We start from the raw sequence: 19,725 nt of genomic DNA, 5'->3' as shown, positions 1-19,725 counted from the left end.
TCCCAGGACCCAGGGATCACGCCCTGAACCAAAGGCAGATGCTCAACCACTGAGCAACCCAGGTCCCCCTGTAATCAGATTTTTAAAACTAATATTATTAAAAATAAAAATTACAACAAAAATAAGTGAGCGGTCCCATTCTAAGGAAACCAGAGTTTCTAGAATATTCTGGTATTCTGTGACAGAGAATTATCATGTTGGGCAGCCTTTACCACTCAAGGCTTTATTTAGTCATCTGCTAAGTGAAGACTTGAGCTAACACACTTGAGGCACCTCTGATGCTAACATGCTGTGATCCAGTATTTGGAGAAGTTAGGATAGAGAAAGACATTCCATCACCCCAGGGCGGGTGCTAGACCACAGTTAGTACCTGACTGTCCTGAGCCTTGGATTTGTGTCTTTTCTCAGGTAAAACAAGACCTTTGGACTAGACATCCTGGCTTCTGTCCTCTGGGTCTGACACTCTGTGGTTCTGTGGGTCAGACTATGGCTCAGAAATGGCTTTTCACAAAATGTGCATGCAGTCTGTTCCCATACATCCTAGAGAATGAAGTGGAACATACTGAGGCTGCTAAAGCTGTGTCCTTAAAGAGTGCATGCTTGAAAGTCCCTTTTCTAATGATCTTTAAGCAGGGCCAAGACGAACCTAAGCACGTATCCCATCTGGAAGGCTCTCTGTCCTCTGTGAAGATTGCAGACCTCAGGGCCTGTGAGCTCCATGGCCCCAAGGTAGCTCATACCTTGTTTGCTGCCACGACAGGCCTTCTTTTTGTTGTTGTTGTTGTTGTTGTTGTTGTTGCTGCTGGTGTAGTCATTATTTTAAGTTGTCAAATTATTGCCTTGTTCATAATATGAGCAGAATGTAGGAGAACCCGGTTGGCTCTCTCTGTTGCACACTGAAACCTAGGAAAGCTATTTTATCTTAACAAAGCCATGGCCATAAGAACACTTGGGGGACCAGAAAGCCCCGTGCAAAATGTCAAAAGTTGCTACAATTATTCACCTCTCTGGGTCTTTTTTGATGAAACAACTTCTAAAGGTCTCTTTAAATGTTAAAACCCATATTTCATGATTCTTCAAAAGTTAATTTCACAATTGCACTGCTGAGGATTTACCCCAAAGATACAGATGAAGTGAAACACCGGGGCACCTGCACCCCGATGTTTCTAGCAGCAATGTCCACAATAGCCAAACTGTGGAAGGAGCCTCAGTGTCCATCGAAAGATGAATGGATAAAGAAGCTGTGGTCTATGTATACAGTGGAATATTACTCAGCCATTACAAACGACAAATACCCACCATTTGCTTCAACATAGGTGGACCTGTAGGGTATTATGCTGAGTGAAATAAGTCAATTGGAGAAGGACAAACATTATATAGTCTCATTCATTTGGGGAATATAAAAAATAGTGAAAGGGAATAAAGGGGAAAGGAGAAAAAATGAGTGGGAAATATCAAAAAGGGAGACAGAACGTGAGAGACTCCTAACTCTGGGAAACGAACAAGATGTGGTAGAAAGGGAGGTGGATGAGGGGTGGGGGTGACTGGGTGACAGGCACTGAGGGGGGCACTTATTGGGATGAGCATTGGGTGTTATGCTATATGTTGGCAAATTGAACACCAATAAAAAATTAAAAAAGTTAATTTCAACAAGCATTGCCAGTGAAACCTGGATTAGACTGCCCAGTTCTGGGTTTGGGGTTCTTTGAGGATAGTCTTGTTTTGTTTGTAATACACTGAGAAGGACTCATGAAATTCAGAAGTGTCATTCAAAACAACATTGATTTAGATTACTTCTCATTTTAAACGAAAAACAATGTATGTAAACAGTGCAGCCCATGCTTGGCATGAAGTACAATTGGCATCTCAAAGGCACAGGGACTTATTTCTAACTTATATGTAAGTTCTGTCGTTTGAGTAGCTTGAGGAGCCACTAGCGAGAGGGATGCCAAGGGCCTGCAGTGGGAGACATGGTTTTGGGAATGGCCTGTTCCTGCCATTCTGCAAGCCAGCTCACCGGGGTGGACATGGTTTGTTCTCTCTTTCCTCCCACATTCATGGTGAAACCTGGAACGAAGTCCTGGAAACCCATCAAAAACTTCCCACCGACCAATTAGACTTGAGAAAGCATCAAGAGGCCGTGTGAGAGCTCTTCACAAGTGAATGCACTTATTTCTTGGGCCATTTATTAGTTCTTAAGACTGTGATGCTGGCTCTCAGTTTTGTAGTAAATGGAAAATATTAATTTGATTCTCTGGGGACTTATGGTCCCCTCCATGCTTAAAAAAAAAATGAAATTGGGGGAAGTGTCTCTTTTTTCAGGGGATCTTAAGAAAATTGCATGTATTGTTCATTTTTGTTTATCTGCTACTGAGTTGGCTCTTCGTTCTTTTTTAAAAACATGGCCTCGCAGGCACAGATGCCCGGGGCAACCATTCCCAGTGCAGTGGGGTTGGATGACACAGCATATTCCTGGCGTCTCCCGGGAGCTGGTGCCCCTGAGGTGGTGTGGGGCTGCAGCCCCGATCCAGGGCAGTTCTGGGCAGAGAATTCCCTCCAGGAAGAACCACGGGGCAAAGAATGGGAAGGGAGCAGCAGCCTTCCAAGGCCACAGGGAGCAGGAGCCACCTCACCACAGGGCTGCTGCCTCTGCCCATAAGGCTTTTGAGCTCTGGCTACACTCTTACACAGGAACAACACTGTGTGGGGAGACGTGGGTTCAAGCTCTGGATCTGCCTATGACTTTGACCTTCAGAAAGTCTAGTCCTCCATTTCCTAAACCAGGGGTTGGCAGACATTTCCGTAAAGGTCCAGACAGTAGATATTTTGGGCTTTGCAGTCCATGTGGTCCTTATTGCAACTACTTAGCTTCAGCCACAGAGCCAAAGAAGCTGCAATAGATAATTAGTTAAAAAAGAGAGAGAGAGAGAGAGAGAGAGAGAAAAGAAAGAAGAGAAAAGAAAAGAAAAGAAAAAATAAATAATGTGCATGGCTGTATTACATTAAAATATTATTTGGGTAGTAGTCTTGGTTGATCGCACAGGCTGTCATTTATAACAACCCCTGGGCTAAGCTATAAAAGAGGGATGATGATTCCATCTCCGGCTATCTCATAACATCCCATCACTGTAATGATCACATTGGTTTTCTTCAAAATCTAACCGGTCCTATACAAATGTCAGTTAATATCTTCTATAAGTAATATCGATTGTGTCGGTCACAATGTTAAGTACTTTACCAGCAAAATTTAAACCACAAAGACACTCAGGAAATTGAGATTTAGAGATGATATGTATCAGGATATGTAAAAAGAGTTTAAGTGATACAGGATGTTAGTGGTTCATGTGGGTGTACTGTCCACAGATGGGAGAGAGTTCAAGGTTGGTTCGACCAAGGGACTCAAAACCAAGGACAGAATTTTTTTTCCATCTCTTATCCCTGCCTTCCAGGGCGTCACCCTCATTCTATGTTGTAGTCACAGAGTGGCTGCAGTCCTTGAGGCGAGAGAGAGAGAGAGAGACAGAGAGAGAGAGAAGATCGCAGCCAAAGTCTTGATTTTCATTCCAGTTGGACTGGCTTCAGTCATATGCCCTCTCCTGAACCAACTACCCTGATAAGGAAGGAGAATGCTAATTGGTTTAAGGCAATCAAGACCCATCCTTAGGAGTAAGGCCATCTTGATACATGGCACATGCAAGGCATGGGGAAGATTAGACACTGAGCTGAAAAGTATAAGGTACAGGGAAGGGGAGTACTGAAGCTGGGTGGTAGCCAATAGATGTTCATTATGGAGCACTAACCCCTGGCCTATATGTTACCTCCTTTGCCCAAATAAGCAGCCTAAGAATTTTTTAATTCCACTGTTAACTGCATAATCTTTTCAAACTAGCATTTTCTGTTTTTTTATCCCAGTTTGGGTTTATTTATTTTCAAACGTCCCAGTGTATTTAGAGTATATGTATCTCCCTTTGCACAGTCAATACAAGTTCCCCAAAGTTACTTATATTTTGTAAGTCAAGTAGTAAAATAAGTATACCAAAGGATTCAACATCTCTTTAAGTGGCAAAATTTTCTATAACGGAAAAAATTATTATAGCAAAAATACTATTTCTTCTAAATGTTCCCGATTTATCTGTAGCAATGACTTCTGTTTCTTATGATTATGTTTTTTAAATACTTGGATATTGCCAGATTTCCAGACAACCAATACTCCAGGCATACCTCAGGGAGATTATGGGTGCAGTTCCAGACCATCGCAATAATGTGAATATTGCAATAAAGCAAGTCAAATGAATTTTTTGCTTTCCCAGTACATATAAATGTTGCATTTACACTATGGTGTAGTCAGTCTTTCCAGTGTGCAATAGTATGTCTAAAAAATGATGGTCGTACCTTAATTTAAAAATACTTTATTGCTGAAAAATGCTAGCCACCATCTGAACTTTCAGTATGTCAAAATCCTGGGGTGCCTGGGTGGCTCAGTGGTTGAGCATCTGCCTTTGGCTCAGGCCATGATCCCGAGGTCCTGGGATCCAGTCCCACGTCGGGCTCCCTGAATGGAGCCTGCTTCTCCCTCTACCTGTGTCTCTGCCTCTCTCTCTCTCTCTCTCTGCGTCTCTCATGAATAAATAAATGAAATCTTAAAAAAAAAAAAAAAAAGAACCCTGTTGCTGGCAGTGGGTCTTGCCTCAGTGTGGATGGCTGCTGCTGACTAGGATGGTGGTTGCTCAAGGCTGAAGTGGCTGTGGCAATTTCTTAAAATAAGGCAAAAATGAAGTTTGTCATATTAGTTGACTCTTCCTTTCACTTGAGCACGTAGAAGTCATTGTAAGATTATTCACAGGCCTCATTTCACTATTGTTCTGTCTCAAGGATTAGGGAGGCCTGAGGAGAGGGAAGGAGAGAGATGGGGAACAGCTGGTTAGTGGAGCAGTCAGGACACACACACAACGCTTATCAGTTAAGTTCACCATCTTATGTGGGTGTGGTTTGTGGAACCAGAAAACAATTACAATAGTAATATCAAAAATGATTGATCATGATCACCATAACAAATAAATAATAATGAAAACTTGAAGTATGAGAATTATGAAAATGTGACACAGACATGAAGTGAGTCAATGCTTGGAAAACACACCAAAAGACCTGCCCAATGCAGTGTTGCCACAAACCTTCAATTTGTAAAAACTGGTATATCTATGAAGTGCAAGACTATGAGGGGTGTCTGTACATGGGATGTGAGGAAGCTGTAAGTCAGTGGTGCTCAAAATGGGGTCCCTAGACCAGCAGCATCAGAGTCACTTGGTAACTTGCTAAAAATGCATATTCTCAGGGTGTCTGGGTGGCTCAGTCAGTTAAGAATCCAACTCTTGATCTCAATTCCAGTCTTGATCGTGGGTTGAGTTCAAGCCTTTCATTGGGCTCCACGTTGGGCAGGAAGCCTACTTAAAAAAATATATATTCTCAGACCCCATCAGAGACCTATGAATCAGAAATTTGGGGAGTTGACACTAATCTCTGATTTAACAAGTTTCTAGGTGGTTCTGATGCAAGTTCTAGAAACATTCACTGCATTAATACATGGAAATGGAAACTAGAGAAGATTGGTGGTCTAGAGTTCTTTTTTTAGCACCTAAACTCCTTGAAATAATTGGTCCTTTTGAATGCTTCATCATATTTATAAAAAGTAGTCCTGTTTCCTTAAGTTGATCTTGGGTGGCTGGGTGGCTCAGTCAGTTAAGCATCTGCCTTCTGCTCAGGTCATGATCCCGGGGTCATGGGATTGAGCCTCACATCAGGCTCCTTGCTCAGTGGGGAATCTGCTTCTCTCTCAACCCTCTGCTCATGCTCTCTCTCAGTATCTCTCTCTCTCTCTCTCTCTCTCTCTCTCTCTCAAATAAATAAAATCTATAAAAGAAAGAATTATTAACAAGTTGATCTCTAGTTTATAGAATGAGGGCAGGTTATCTGTGAGAATTATAGTTCCTTCTTGACTTGCTCTAGTTTTCCTACTATATGAAAGCATCAGATCAAGTAATAATAACATAAAGACTGTCTTAATGTTTCATCAATATTTAATGCCTTTATCCAAATCTAAACATCTTCCCAGTTATCAGATATTAACTCATTAGTCCTCTATTTTTAATTTCCTGAATGTACAGGATATTTGGGTCTTTTGCAGACTCAATTTGAATGCTGTTTTGGTCTCAAGTTAATGCCATTGGCAAGAAGAGAAACTTTGAGATTTCTCTGGCCTCGGAAAGCCAAGAAGACCCATTTGATCAGATCCAGTGTTCAACAGGAATTGTGACCAACAGCGACTTCGAACAGAACAGCTCATTTCCCATATGTCCTATGGGGCTTAAATGTCATCTTTTATATTTAGCAAAATTCTTAAACCTTGAAAATACTGATTTCTACATTGTTTTGTAAAGTTATACTCAGGAGCCTTATGTTTAATGTTCTCTCAAAGGGCAAGTTTCAAAATTGGAAAATAAAAAGTAATATGCATTTTTCTTAAAGATCTTCATGAATACATTAAAATATCTACCAACTCATGAATATCTCCTGGATGTGGATTTATGGAGACTTTTAGCAAACCTACAGGAGTAAGTCAGGTGAGTCATAGTGGGAAGATTCCAGTAACTATGTTTTAAAATTCACCGGAGAATCATAAAAAATGTATGCTCATTCTATTCCTGTGGCTTATATACTATATTCCGTCCCCATATAACCTCATGATCAGGAGTTTGGGTTAATAAGCAGAAAATCTAAATGTCTGTTGATGTCTTTCCAATAGATTGCAGATACTAGTGGGGGTTCCGTAACATTTTTCACCTTGCCATGGCCATTTAAAAAAGTAAACATAGCACTTGCTTCATTAGCACAAAACTAGAGCCATACAGAGAAGACTAACATGGCCCCTGCACAACAATGACATACAAATTTGTGAAACGTTCCATATTTGTTTCTAGAATACACACTCTGGAACATCTTCTAGAATATACTCAGGAACCCATCTTGTTCACTGCTGTATCCAGGAGACCTAAAACAGTGCCTGGTATCTGGGACTTACTAAATAACATAAAGACTCCTATCTCTGGGAAACGAACTAGGGGTGGTGGAAGGGGAGGAGGGCAGGGGGTGGGGGTGAATGGTGACGGGCACTGAGGGGGTCACTTGACGGGATGAGCACTGGGTGTTATTCTGTATGTTGGCAAATTGAACACCAATAAAAATGAATTTATTATAAATAATAATAATAATAATAATAAATAACACTGAATATAGAATTTCCTCAATAAATAATGCTGAATACAAAAAAAAGTTAAACACATTCTTAAGATCTCCATCATCCTCATAAATATTTATTTTCAAATAAATGTCCTTTTCTCACATATATTATAAATAAATAATATCTTTCCTCTAAAAAGGAAGAGAGATACCAACAAGAATCTAGTTATAAGAAAACCTTTAAGAAAATATATATTGGAGAGTGGAGAAAAGGAAGTCTTTGGATTTTGCCAGGTGATAAATTCGAAATGGAAAACATTTATAAGAGTGATATTCGAAGCTCATCAATTTTTTATTCCTTACCCGTGGAAGTGTGCCTACTTCTTGTTTTCTTTCTCCCTGGCCCTAGACAAGCTTTGGTTTTGTGAACAGTCTTTTTGGCATCATCAAGGACAATGCCAAGCCTTCAGAGACCTCACTCCCATTGGATTTCATTTCTGTGCTCACGAAGGTGAAATCCTTGTGGGACGTCCCAGCTCCAGGCAATAAATTGACCCCCATCCTGGGAGGGTTGTTCACAGCTGCTTGATTTGAACTACTGCTTGATTTGTGCTACTATGCCTGAGAAAGTTCCACGCGCACCCTCCCACAAAGGAGACATCCTTTCCTCTGCCAGTCAACATTTTCAAAAATAACTTGCAGCTTCTGTTTGCCACTGTCACCTCTCCTGTGTGGGTTATATTAACACAAAATTCTGCATGCATGGAAACACCATTTCCAAGTCTGTTTTTTAAATTACTTCAACTTAAAGCAATATTCATGGCAACAGTTTGTGTAGGCTAATTACATGGTTCAGTTATTCTTCTAACAAAGTGCCAGGCTCGCAGAAAGGAACAAAATAAATCTTCACATCTATGAACATCCTTAATAAGACTTCTGTATGGAAGGAGAAGAGAAAAAGACCCGTACCTCTGGTGTGATAAATGCTACTTATTTCCTAAATAAATATTGACCTCCACCCCAATTTTTTTTTTTTTTTACTTTGACCTTTTTAATCCAGTCCCATGCTCAGGGAGCAAGATTTAAATTTTTATAAGCTATTCAAAAAAACCATAGATGGATTGATATTTATTGAGCACTTACTAAGTGCTCAGGTGTGGGGCTGAGACCCTGTACATGCTAATCTGCAAAATTAGACACACTCCCTGCTTTGGGGGAGTTATCAGTCATGGGGGAGAAATCGATCCAATAATGACGTTATGATATAATCAAATTGAGATAAATACTGGGGAGAAAAGAACAGAGATATTATGAAGAAAGCTTCCAGGCTGGCACAGATGGTGAGGTAGTGACATAGGAAATCCTTTGGGAGGCAATGATGCTCGAGGTAAGAGACGAAGGAGTATTTAATAAGGTGAAACAAGCATGAAATTAAGTGAAAGTAAGGAGATCCTTAGTAAAACTTTGAAAACAGATTTGACTAAGATGTGCTCTGAAAAACAAGAGAAAGAATATAGTGTTGGGAATTAGATAAAAATCTCAGGATTTCTCAATCCTTCAGAATATATTTAAATTTAGTTTTTAGTAAATAGTCTGGAGAAACATCAACTTCTCATCAAAACACATAAGTTGTATTCGTCTGCTCAGGCTGCTATAACAAAATATCGCAGAGTGGGCAGCTTTTAAACAACATAAATGAATTTCTCATAGTTCTAGAAGGTGGAAATCCAAGATTACGGTGCCAGCATGGTCAGGTGGGGGTCCTCTTCTGGTTCACAGATTTCCCATTGTATCCTCACGTGACAGAAGGAGCTAGAGAGCTCCCTGGAGCATCTTTTATCAGAGTGCTGATCCCATTCACAAGGGCTCCACCCTCATGACCTAATCTCCCAAGGGCCCCCCTCCTAACACTGTCACATTAGGGATTTGTATTTAACATATGAATTTGAGGGGACACAGATATTTAGGCCATGGCATTAAAGCCCTTATGGCCTGCTAAGCATGGGGCATTTAATAGGCTCTCTCCTAAAAGTCTATAGTAAAACCCACACGTGAATGCTTCATATTGTATTACAAATGCGCAAAGATGGGTTGTAAAAGCTTTTCCTAAATTTAAATCATCCTGTATCAATCAGGTTAAATTCATTTTTGTGCCACATTAACAACCTCCAAATCTCAGTGGCTGGGTGTCCTCGCTCTGGGACCCATGCGGAGGGAACAGCCACCATCTGGAGTGTTACCTGTGTTCATGGCAAAGACATTAAGAGAGGAGGGCAGAGTACTCACTGACTCATCAAGTTTCTGCCTGAAGCAATCCATGGCCTGGCTGTTCACAGGGCAAAGGTCAAAGAGAGTCACACGGCCAAGCTGCCCCTCAGTGGAGTGGGTACCTATACTCTTCCGGGCAAAGGGAACCGGTGAAGAGTAATACCCCGGTGCCTCACAAGAAGCCCACTGGGGGCAGACTGGGGCATTTGTTATTCACAGGTGAGTCATCTGTGCGAGTCACTGAGAAGAAGAAGGAGGTGTGGAGAGGTCAGATCATCTGGCCCAGGTCACAGAGCTTGTGGAACTGGATTTCTAAGACTAACTCTTCATGGTCTTAACAATTGCCTCTTGGTAATGGCATCTGTCAAGGCTCTCAGTGCCCTCTGAGAAGTCCTGCTCTCTATTTCCAAGTCTTTCCTGCCCCCATATCAAAGCCCCCGACATGAAAATAAACTCGCATCATCATCTTTCAAATTACTTCTTGCTGGGGCACCCAGGTAGCTCAATCGGTTGAGTGTCTGCCTTCATCTCAGGTCATGATCCCAGGGTTCTGGAATCAAGCCCCACATCAGGCTCCCTGCTCAGCGGGGAGCCTACTTCTCTCTCTCCCTCTGCCTGCTGCTCCCCCTACTTGTCCTCTCTCTCTCTGTGTCAAATAAATAAAATCTTTAAAAAAAAAAATCATTTCTTGCTGAAGCTGAAACGTAACCTTTCTCTCCAGAGTGTTTTGTCATCTGAGGTCCTGCCACAAAATATTTTCTGGGCTTCTGTTATCTCTGTCATTACTATTGTCACTTACTTTAGTGGCCTTATAGTCTGGGTCTGCTTTCTCTACTCACCGTAGTGGTGATGTTACCAGGAAGCACACGTACCTTCCTTCTCTCCCTCCATCACATTATGACACTGTTGGAAATCCCTGAATGGGACCCATGACTCATCATTTTAATCAATAAATCTATCAAGGAGCACATAAGGCTAGCAACGTGGCAGGCACTATGGAATCCTGAAGAGAGCATCTGCCAGGAAGGAGGCAGACACATTGGCCATGAGAGAAGGCAACTGTGATTCCAAAGAAACACTTCTCTGAGGGAGTGGCATGTTGGGTGGTGTCCTCCATTTGACCCTCATATTTGTAAACATATACATCCGGATGGGCCATCTGCCCTCTGCTAAAATAAATGTGTGATAGCTTACAAGTGTGAAGTCATTGCAGCGGATTTAAGACACGATGAAAGTTTTACAAGATAAAAGTAACAACATCTAACTCTTCATCAGATTTAACACGAGAACAATGGGGGGGGGGGCAAATTTAATGCTGTTATTTTTGGAAGCCAGCAGGAGAATCAAGTTTATGGATATTTTTGAGGACTAGCTGATGATGAGGTCAATCACGTACTATCCATGCCAGCTTAACACCCACCAACATGAGCACCGAAATCAAAGGCAATGTTTGTGATCAGGAACCACATGGGCTGTGTAGACCTCAACAAAGCATAAACAGAGGTAAAGGGTGAATTAAACTAAGCTGTCCAAAGTGAGATTTTCTTTAAGTATAGGAAGTGGGGGGGGTGGCTTATTGAGGAGTTACCTGTTTGTTATGGGAATACCGTTTTTGTTTAAAAAGTGTTTATCACAAAGACTGCCTGTTGTCCACAGTCACAGCTTCCACCTGACAGTGGTGACTTTCTCATTTCCCGGCCCTAGCTAATGGTAAAGGTGAAGGGAGAAAGAATGTCTGTGCTCTCCTTGCTTCTGAATTTCCTTCTGTCCTGCTCTTTTTGCAGTAGCTCGGAGAGCCACCAGACCTATTGCCTCAATTACTCAGCCACATCTTTTATGTTGAGAGCCTGAGGCAAAGATATGACTTTGGAATTTACTTCAAAGTCAAGTACCATTTCCTTTTATGTTTTCCCTAGGACTCTTTGGATGTAACAGGTTCTAAGAGTTATTACAGACCATGTAAAAGGGAAAGAAGAAAAATAAATGATCAATAATACCTTTTAATGACAAATCTGCTTTCCCTGTAAATAACTAGTCCACTGGACACTTAGGAATTGGCAGTGGTGCCCATATGGAAACATTATATCATCTTTCCTAAGATTTGGGTAGGTAGGGCTTAAAAATGCTCTTTGTTCTTTGGTTTATTTGTGGAAGAAATCGGTACATTGTGTGGCTTTGTGACCAGACATTTGGCTTTTGTAGGATTTGGCCCCAGGAAAGTCCTATTGCACAGAAGCCAGGAGCACCACTTAGATTGCCATTTATGGGAATGGTGACCCCTAGAGCACCTCACACCTCACGGGGCACAAAGTTAGTGTTGCCCAGGGAGCTGTACAACATGGCAGCCATGGGTCCTAAAGCAAGAAATTCCTGTAGGGGAACTTAAACATTTGCTAATAAGAATAACTGGAAAGATGGGAAGCCCGGGTGGCTCAGTGGTTTAGCACCACCTTCAGTCATGATCCTGGAGACCCGGGATCGAGTCCCACGTTGGGCTCCCTGCGTGGAGCCTGCTTCTCCCTCTGCTTATGTCTCTGCCTCTCTCTCTCTCTCTCTCTCTCTCTCTCTCTCTCTCTGACTCTCATGAATAAATAAATAAAATCTTTAAAAACAACAACAACAAAATAACTGGAAAGAATTTTCCCTGACTTCCCTAGTTCCTTTGATCCCTTCAGTATCATGCCAGAGCCCTTCTGTATGATCCAGAGAACATGGCCCAAGCCTTTCCAGAAAATAGCTCTTCCCTGCAGCTGTGAGAAGCCCCTGCCAGAGCACCATCTCAGAGGCATGGGAGGGAAGGTGGCCACGGGCCCGAAACACTTCGCTGTGAATCACTGCGCCTTTGCTGTGGTCCACATGTGCCAGAAAGCCTGGGTGTGGCCTGGCCAAGATAAGAGAGATGATCTTTGGGAAGAGACTTGGCCCCATTTTTGTAGCTTCAGCCTTTCAGTGTTTAATTTGCTACTCAAACTAAAACCTCATTAGATTTCCAAACGTATAAATAATCCTGTGGCAAAATTTTCCCTGGAAGCTGATGGATTGGATTCCTGGCCAGGGCCCCAAACTGGCGAGAATCCAGGTCCATGTCTCCCCCTTCCAAGCTAGGGCAGAGATTAATTTAACCAAGCTCAGCCACTGCTTTCAAGTAACTGTGGAAAACCCCATATCAACTGGCTTACATTTATCTGTGAAATGTATATAGCACCTGAGATATTTAAGGAAAAGAACTAGGGAGGGCCATGTCATAGTGGTAACATACAATACTCTCACAACGCGTAAGGCTTTACCAGGCACTTGCTCAAACATCTCTTAATCCTTAGCACAAAACTCTGAAGCTGATTACATGGTCTCCATTTGTTCCTGAGGCTCAGAAAGATGATGTGACTCTATAAAGTCACATGGCCAGTAGATGGCAAAAAAGAACCTGGATAAAGGTCTCCAGGAAAAAAAAAAAATCAATGCTCCTTACACCACAATTATTTCTTAGTCCTCAAGGCAATTTCCCATTTCTGGGGAGCTGTTAGCGTCATGAGACAAAGCTGAGGAATCAGGGGGAGGCTCTGGAGAAATGGGAGGTGCATCTGCCCTCCACAGCCCCACAGTACAGAACAAAAGGATCATCACTGATAGTTGATAATCATAGTATTAAAATATACAATAAATACAATAATTATATACATAGTGCTTATAACATGGAATAATTATAATACATAAGAAGAAGAAGTAGTAATAATAATAAAGGTGAAAAGATGACTCCTTCTTGAACTCTTGCTATGGCCAGGCACTGTGCTGCATGCTGGGCATGCACCATCTCTTTGTCTGTACAATTCCCCTGTGAGCACTGACATTATCCCCATTTTCCAGGAGTTTAGACAAATGAGGCAACTTGTTGGGAATTAGGGTCACTCTGGGCAGAGGGCAGGAACGATTCACATGCAGTCCTGTCTGAAGCAGACATGCGTTTTCCTTCTCTGTTTTGATCTACACAGCATGGTTAAAAATAATAATAATAATAATAATAATAATAAATTAAAAAAATTAAACAGCGTGGTTGGAGAACTGAAATCTGTGTCATGCTATGGGCTCCCTGGAACCAGGAATGCACCTGGAACCTGAATGGATTTACCCTCTGTACCATGTGGGACTAGGCCTTATGGGTGTCTATATGTGGTGGTGGTGGACACTGATGGGAGTTGAAGTCTCCTTGCTCTTTCTTAGACAGTTGAGATGAGACAGAGAAAGAGACTAGAAACTTGATACGAGCTCTGTCCATAGGCTTCAACTAAACAATAGCTTAGAGCTCTACCTGCTGTAGACTGTTCTGGGCATTCATGTAGATGAGCTCAAGACCCCTCAGCAACCTGACAAGACAGGCACTCCTGTCACTCGAATTTCACAGTCGAGTCCTAGGGAGCTTATGTAAATTTCCCAAGATTCCACAAGCACAGGCTGCCCAGCCCAATGCTACATCCCCCTCAAGACAGATTGATGAGAAGAATGTTTTTGTCTGGGGCCTGAATTCCTGTCACTGTTCCCCTAAACACACTCGATACTTATTATAAAACAAAAGCAGGCTCTATTGATCTAGACTCATCCATGAAAAAGCCTTTTATGTCCAATCTTTCTTGACAGAGAGGTTCTTTTCTTCCCTAATGCACCAAAAAGAAGAAGAAGAAGAAGAAGAAGAAGAAGAAGAAGAAGAAGAAGAAGAAGAAGAAGAAGAAGAAGAAGAAAGAAAGCCAATAGGGAGATGAAAGAAAAACTTATGGCTACTTTCAGAATCATCAAATATCTTTATTCTCTCTACTGAGGCCTTTCAAAATTCTAAAAGCTTCCAATTATCCCTGCCTGGATCTTTGGCTAAATTGTTTACTACTGATGCTTCTTGCCCGACTGTTATCTGGGGGGTTCGGATGTTTTTACAGTCTCCCTGAATCCCAGTGGGTGCTGGCAGCCAGAGCTGTCCCCTGAGGTGTGGAAATCTGGGGCAATGGCCCAGGACTGTGTTTTGAGGAAATCCGTTACTGAGGCTCCCAACCACCCCAGCTGGAATGCAGCTGCCAGTGAGTCAGCATGGAAATCAGCCCCAAAGGCCACAGGTGAACCCCTCCGCCACCACCACCACCAATGTCTTTTCTTTCCACTGGTTCCACCCCCAGCCTTTCTGCACCTGGAGTCTCTGCTTCCTTCTCTATCCCTTACAGCCTTGATGAGAATCACAGCCGTCTTTGACCTGGCTGAGAACTTGGAGATGATCTAGTACCTTCCACTATTTCCCAAAAGAGGAATCTGGGATACGGAGAAGGGAGGGTGATCCCTCAGCAAGCCTTGAAGCCTGGATCCTAGGGCTCCATCCACCCCATACCCATGTGCTCACTTTCATGACCTGCCATCTGTATGTGGCAAAGTGGAAAAGACTGTGTCTGCCCAAATTCCTGTGAGGAATGAGCACTGAATGTTTTCAGAAGAAATAATTTCAATAAAGCTGCTAGTGTGGGTAGACGAGAACCCCACAGATATGGTCAAACTTTGAAAGACAGGTGCAAATTGCTAAGCATGAGGCTGGGCAAGAGAAGGGGTAAGTTCAGCAGTGAGAGAGAAAGAGCTCTCTTTTCAGAGAAGGAAATGGAACCAGAAAAATGGTGGGGGGCTGTGGGCTGTATATTTGACCCCTCCCCTCAACCCAAAATCTTCAGTAAAATAAATGTTAAATAATAATTCATAATTCATAAAATGTTTTCCCTGAGTGGGTTTACAGTGGAAACCAACATAGGAAACTAACCAAAAGACTTAACTTGGCATTTGGCCCATGCTGTTCAAGAGAGAAGCAGTATGGGTACAAACAGAATCCCAGGGGCCAGAGAAAGCCATTGGAATCTCAGTGTCCCTCAGCAAGTACGTGAATATCTACAGAAGGGCTTTCGGACTTCCCTGGGCCATTGAGCCAATTGTACCCCGATCTCCAAAGTGCGAAGGTTGACATCTGGGCAGAAAGATGGGTGCAGCTATCTTTGGGGAAGCGAGAGGAGCCTCTACAGTATGCCTTGGGCCCTCCAGAGACTGGCCCTGAAATGCCAGGGTCATGAGACAAAGGACTTAACTGGAAAGTGGAAAACAGGCAATAGCCTGGGGCAGGAAAACATTTAGTTAAGGGTAGGACCCTTTTACAGCTCAACACAGGCGTGAGTGGGTGGGAGAAGGGAAGAGGAAGAGAACACATGTCCTTGATGGCACCTAGGTGCATAGTAGCCAGAAATTTGGCTCCATGCATCATGTGTCACCAAAAAGCCAGGGCCCCTCCGTTCAAGACAGTGTCACGTTCAAAGAAACAGTCCAGTAGATGAAACAAATGGAAGAGCTATTCTCATGTTTGCTTGTGTTTCTCAAATACCTTTTATGGAAATCCAGTGCATGAGCCATGGCAGTACTCACTAAGAGTACTGTCTCTCTGTCTCCCCAGTGCTCACACACCCTGCAACTGCCTCTTGATCCAAGCTCTCTCTATTGAAAATTGTCTTGTCTTTGCCTCTCCCCATTCCTTGCTGCTCTGTATCAGGTAGATCAATTTAACCTCTTGGACTTGTGTTTTCCTTTTCCCTTTCTTACCCTGATTCTCAGCAACAAAAGAAACTCAAGGAACTGTCCCAACTAGCAAAATCCCTTCCTTTCCCATCTACCCTCCAGTGTTCATTCTCAGTTCTCCTAACTATGCATCACAATGAGCATGGGAACAGAGCTGGTGAAACTAGAAGTCTCCCCCAAGGGCCAGGGAGAGGGAAGAAGCCAATGGGTGAGACTAAAGTCTTAAGTGAGAAGGGTAAACAAAGCTGGAGCACGTATATTGATACATCTTATCACTGCCCCTAACGGGAACACACATACTCTAGGACATTTAACAGATTTCAAGTATTTCCTGTGTATCAAAATCTTGATACATTTCCCTGCTTGGTGGAGTGCTGATGGCGGCTGCCTTCACCATCATTACTGGGAAGGCAAGACATCTGAACAAGGATTCTTTCATTTCTTTCATTGGCAAATAACAATGTCAGTCCCACAATAATACTTAACCATGTTTAAGGACCCCATTTTCAACCTTGAATTTGGCACCTGTAGATAGATGTTTGCTAATGACAGTTTAAGATGGAGTTTTCAAAACCAAAGTCTAGGCCACAGGCTTATAAACTTGCCCACCAAGCTCACAGGTATATCATGTCATTCCTGAATAAGGTCCCTAAGAGTTTCTTGCATCCAGGCTTCTTGGTGCCTTGATAGGAGAAGTGATATTCTAATATATCTGCTTTTGTCTTCCACAGCGGTGAGAGCAAACAGAACAGTGCAGCCGGCTTCACTGGCTGAGCTGCTGGTGGCTGCACTTCACAGGCTGACGTGGTACCTACCCTCTGTTATTGCAGTAGGAACTCTACAGAGGAAATCGTGATCAATGCCATCAAGGAAAAGGTGGAGAAGTCCATCAGTAAGTCCTTGAGACAGGTGCCCCAGAGCTCCCGAGTGAGCTTACTCAAAGAGATAGAGGGCTCTGTGGCTGCTGTGAACCAGGAGCGCTTCCATCCTAGAAGCTAATTCCATTAACTTGAGGTCATGGCTCTCAGAAACATGGATTTGACACACAAAACAATGGGCTCCAGGCACACCCTGGCAGCCTCTATGAGAACACCAAGCTTGTGGAGAATGTGAGTCTGTCTCCAAGGCCTTCAGAAGTGAGTTCAGGCAGGAAAAGACCTACTTCCCAGATGACTGAAGGCACTTTGTTTTTAACATCCATACTGAACCCACACACAAAGTAAATGGGGGTAAACACCACAGGGAGCCTTTCTGGAGGATAAATTACATTCATTTTATTTATATATATATATATATATATATATATATATATATATATATATATTTTTTTTTTTTTTTTTTGGTCACTGAACTCCAGGGCCAATAACATTATGCTAATTGCAGTCTCAAGAAAGAACTAAAATTTGAGAATAGGAACTAAGCAAGCCCAACGATGACTTTTTTTTTCTTTTTCTTTCTTTTTTTTTAATAAATTAATTTTTATTGGTGTTCAATTTACCAACATACAGAATAACACCCAGTGTTCATCCCGTCAAGTGTCCCCCTCAGTGCCCGTCACCCATTCACCCCCACCCCCCGCCCTCCTCCCCTTCCACCACCCCTAGTTCCAACGATGACTTAAGTTAATTTGTGGATCTTTGTATAATTAAATTCAAATAAAGAAATCCATGACACATGCCCATAAACCAAGATTTCCTGGGAAGCATCCAAAAGGAACAACTCAAATTGACGATTATCAGCTCTACAGAAACAAAAAAAATTTTTTTTTACAAGTTCTGAAGTAAAATAGCCATTCAGTTGGGAGCTTCTTTTCTTTTTAGATTTTTCTGTTCAAATTCTAAAATGACCCAAGGAACTAGAATTGAGCTTCTTGATGAACAAGACAAAAACTCAGTTAAAGACAGATTTAAAAAAAAAAAACTTTTGAAGTCATTTTGGAGATTATTACCCATTTTGATAGGTTAGTGAGGAAGACAACAGCCTCTCTTCTGGAGATTTCTCAATAAAATATGGGTCCTTGTCATTGAGGGAAGAGATTCCTGTGAGCTTCCTGTAAGTCTATGACTTTAAAGATGACGAATTCTCTAGAATTCCACCCACCATGTGATTCTATGGATCTATGATTTTTTTTCATATTTCCAAAAATTATTTCAAAACTTCAATAGTAATATGTTTTGTAATTTTTTAAAAGATTTTATTTATTTATTTATTTGAGAGAGAGAGTGAGTAAGAGAGAGCAGGAGCAGGGGCAGAGGGAAAAGCAGACTCCCCGCTGAGCAGGGAGCTCAGTGTGGGGCTCCATCCCAGGACCCTGGGATCATAACCTGAGCCGAAGACAGGTGCTTAACCGACTGAGCCCCTCAGGTGCCCATAGTATGTTATTTTTTTTTATGTTATTTTAAAATGTTGGAAAATTAATACAAATCCTCAGAAGGTAAAATGAGTTCTTCTCAAAAAGCAATAATTTTCCTTATCATGAAGTGGATGTAGGTTTTATAATTAGTACAAAAAAGATATGTTTGCCCTTGTTCATCTGATTTTGTCCCTTCTAATTAAAGGCTATAAGGTTTAGGGAATAAGATAAAGCTACCAAAGGCTTTATTCATATTATTGAAATAAAAATGCACAATACATTGCCAACTTGCTGAATTACAATAGTTAAGCTTCGTTTTTCTCTGCAAGTGGCTGATTTCAAATTAGTGAGTTTTTTGAAGACATTTAAACAGCAAGCAATATGTTAAATGAACCTAAGATATGGTTTGTCTCCAGGGGCAGTCAGCTTCTCTAAATGATTACTATGGATCTTGGTTAAATTTTGTGCTGTAATGTCACATGCATTTAAGACTATATTGATTGTGTCTTGTTTTTTCAGGGGATCTTGAAGGAAAGGTGAAGGCTTGACAATTTCCAAAAATGTCAACCTCTACAGGAGATTAGAGATAATCTAATCTTTGGGATAGAGATAAAAGATTTTTTGGGATGCCTGGGTGGCAGGGCATGATCCTGGAGTCCTGGGATCAAGTCCCACATCCAGGTCCCCACATGGAGTCTGCTTCTCCCTCTGCCTGTGTCTCTGCTTCTCCGTGTCTCTCATGAATAAATAAAATCTTTTTTTTTTTAAAAAAAAGCACTTTTCATTCCAGAGGTATAAAAAGGATCAATTAAGACTTGTGTCCTTTTCTAGAAGTTTGTCATTTAAGTAGAAATTAATACACGAGTCTTAGAAAGTCCCCAGTTGTCCACTAGAATAAGAAATCGAGTTTTATGAACAAGAAGTGAAGCTTTCATCCATGTGACCTTGTATGTGGGAGGCTGACATTACCAGCCATTCTCGGGGTGGCCCTTCTAAGCAGTTTCCATTCTGTCCCATTCTCATGTCCACCTTCCAGCATTTCTGAGCGTCGCCCCCCTTCTAACTATCTAGAATGCATTGCCCCAGCTCCTGGGATATATTCTCCATCGATGACCAACAATCTCTCTCTGCTGTTCTCCCTTGTTTAAAAAACATTTTTAAGGAACACATGTGTGGCAGAAAACATCGTGTCACCAACCAAGAGACACTTTCTCTCCACAGGAAAATTAACTCCTGCAGGTAAACCACTGCTTCCTTTACCAACTCAACATCCTTGCTTGCTACCTTGT

General features: G+C 42.0%; 1 protein-coding gene and 1 pseudogene across 1 annotated transcript in view; both read left to right on the top strand.

Moving 5' to 3' along the window:
• The window catches only part of PLEKHG7 (pleckstrin homology and RhoGEF domain containing G7), a 60,500-nt gene that overhangs the window by 28,783 nt on the left and 11,992 nt on the right, over positions 1 to 19,725 (top strand). The window contains 14 exon segments of the mRNA XM_055336456.1: positions 634 to 724; positions 2,055 to 2,203; positions 6,523 to 6,621; positions 7,643 to 7,762; positions 11,296 to 11,326; positions 11,329 to 11,384; positions 16,815 to 16,848; positions 16,851 to 16,907; positions 16,910 to 16,975; positions 18,956 to 18,977; positions 18,979 to 19,022; positions 19,025 to 19,058; positions 19,568 to 19,610; positions 19,612 to 19,675. Of these exon segments, the coding sequence (XP_055192431.1) occupies positions 634 to 724; positions 2,055 to 2,203; positions 6,523 to 6,621; positions 7,643 to 7,762; positions 11,296 to 11,326; positions 11,329 to 11,384; positions 16,815 to 16,848; positions 16,851 to 16,907; positions 16,910 to 16,975; positions 18,956 to 18,977; positions 18,979 to 19,022; positions 19,025 to 19,058; positions 19,568 to 19,610; positions 19,612 to 19,675 (910 nt within the window).
• On the top strand, positions 6,871 to 6,968 carry LOC129517051 (U6 spliceosomal RNA; annotated as a pseudogene).

The sequence above is a fragment of the Nyctereutes procyonoides genome, unplaced genomic scaffold, assembly GCF_905146905.1.
Source record: "Nyctereutes procyonoides isolate TBG_1078 unplaced genomic scaffold, NYPRO_anot_genome, whole genome shotgun sequence".
In the NCBI taxonomy this organism is placed as follows: Eukaryota; Metazoa; Chordata; class Mammalia; order Carnivora; family Canidae; genus Nyctereutes; species Nyctereutes procyonoides.
The sequence above is the reverse complement of the archived record's forward strand: the minus strand, read 5'-3'. Positions and strand labels throughout refer to the sequence as shown.